The 992-nt window shown below is 43.9% G+C and overlaps 1 protein-coding gene across 1 annotated transcript in view; it reads right to left on the bottom strand.

Annotated features, from left to right (window-relative positions):
• The window catches only part of LOC119590423, a 2339-nt gene extending 1608 nt beyond the window's left edge, over window positions 1-731 (bottom strand). Inside the window, exons 1-2 of the mRNA XM_037939090.1 lie at window positions 698-731; window positions 234-343 (exon numbers count right to left, since the gene is read on the bottom strand). Of these exons, the coding sequence (XP_037795018.1) occupies window positions 234-343; window positions 698-731 (144 nt within the window). The remainder of the gene's footprint in view (window positions 1-233; window positions 344-697) is intronic.
• Window positions 732-992: the final 261 nt, after the last annotated feature.

Here is a 992-nt window from a genome sequence, read left to right as displayed (position 1 = left end):
ACACGCATACCCCCATTTCTCTTCCCCGTGCCTTCTCACCCGGTCCTTCTCTTTTCCCTTTTGTGTCAGTGTCTCTTCCTCCTCTTCTTCCCCCATTACCCTATCATTTTTCCCGCCTGTCTTGTATTTGCTCTTCTGTTTTGCCCTTTATCTTCTATTTTTTTGCTCCGCTATGCACCCATCTTGTACGAAATGCCCTTCAAAAAGTCGAAGGAAGAGAGAATAAGACTGACATCGGGGATAAACGGTGCTAGGACAGCGCACAGTCGACGCCAGTATCTATGGACTGTTCTGCTGTTAAGTCTGGCCGAGCGGAGACCCCACTCACCTGACCTGCCTCCGCCTTCGTGTCAGTGTAAAAAATGTTTAAAAATCTTGCCTGCTACATATTACCAAACGCGTCCGCTCCGACATTTTTATTTCTTTTTATTGATCCTATATATATAAATGAAAGATTTATCTGGCCGCAAGGGAGATTTTCAAAAGGTTGGGAACCACAGATCACAACTGTCTGACCTTGTTCCGTGTTTTCCTCCATTGCAGGAAATGCTTAAGCTTCCCGTCCTTTGCACAACGAATTATTTTATCAGCGTATTGATATTGTAAGAAATCAAACGAACAAATATCAGCATAACATATCTATAATACTGATGAAAGATTTATACAATGGTCTTTTGACAACGAAAACGCAACTTACATTTTCGCGTGAAAATAATGTTCCGGACGCGCATGGGCACAAGGAACGAAACTTAGCTGTCTGTGATCTAGTGTAAGGAAAATAAATAGAAAAGGGAACGAAAGCAGGAAACCCAGGCCTGTAGTGTGCTGTCCTCCTAGCAGTGGTGCCACTCATCCCGTTCTGTCCAAGGCAACGAGAAGAGTATAGCGCTCATTTTAGTTCCCCTCGTGAGCATAGTCGAGAGCGTCGCCTATGTGATTATCTTTTGAATTGGCAAACCTTTTGAGACCAAGGTAGGGAAGGAAGTTAGATG

Source organism: Penaeus monodon, chromosome 27 (genome assembly GCF_015228065.2).
Source record: "Penaeus monodon isolate SGIC_2016 chromosome 27, NSTDA_Pmon_1, whole genome shotgun sequence".
NCBI classification, from domain to species: Eukaryota; Metazoa; Arthropoda; class Malacostraca; order Decapoda; family Penaeidae; genus Penaeus; species Penaeus monodon.
The sequence above is the reverse complement of the archived record's forward strand: the minus strand, read 5'-3'. Positions and strand labels throughout refer to the sequence as shown.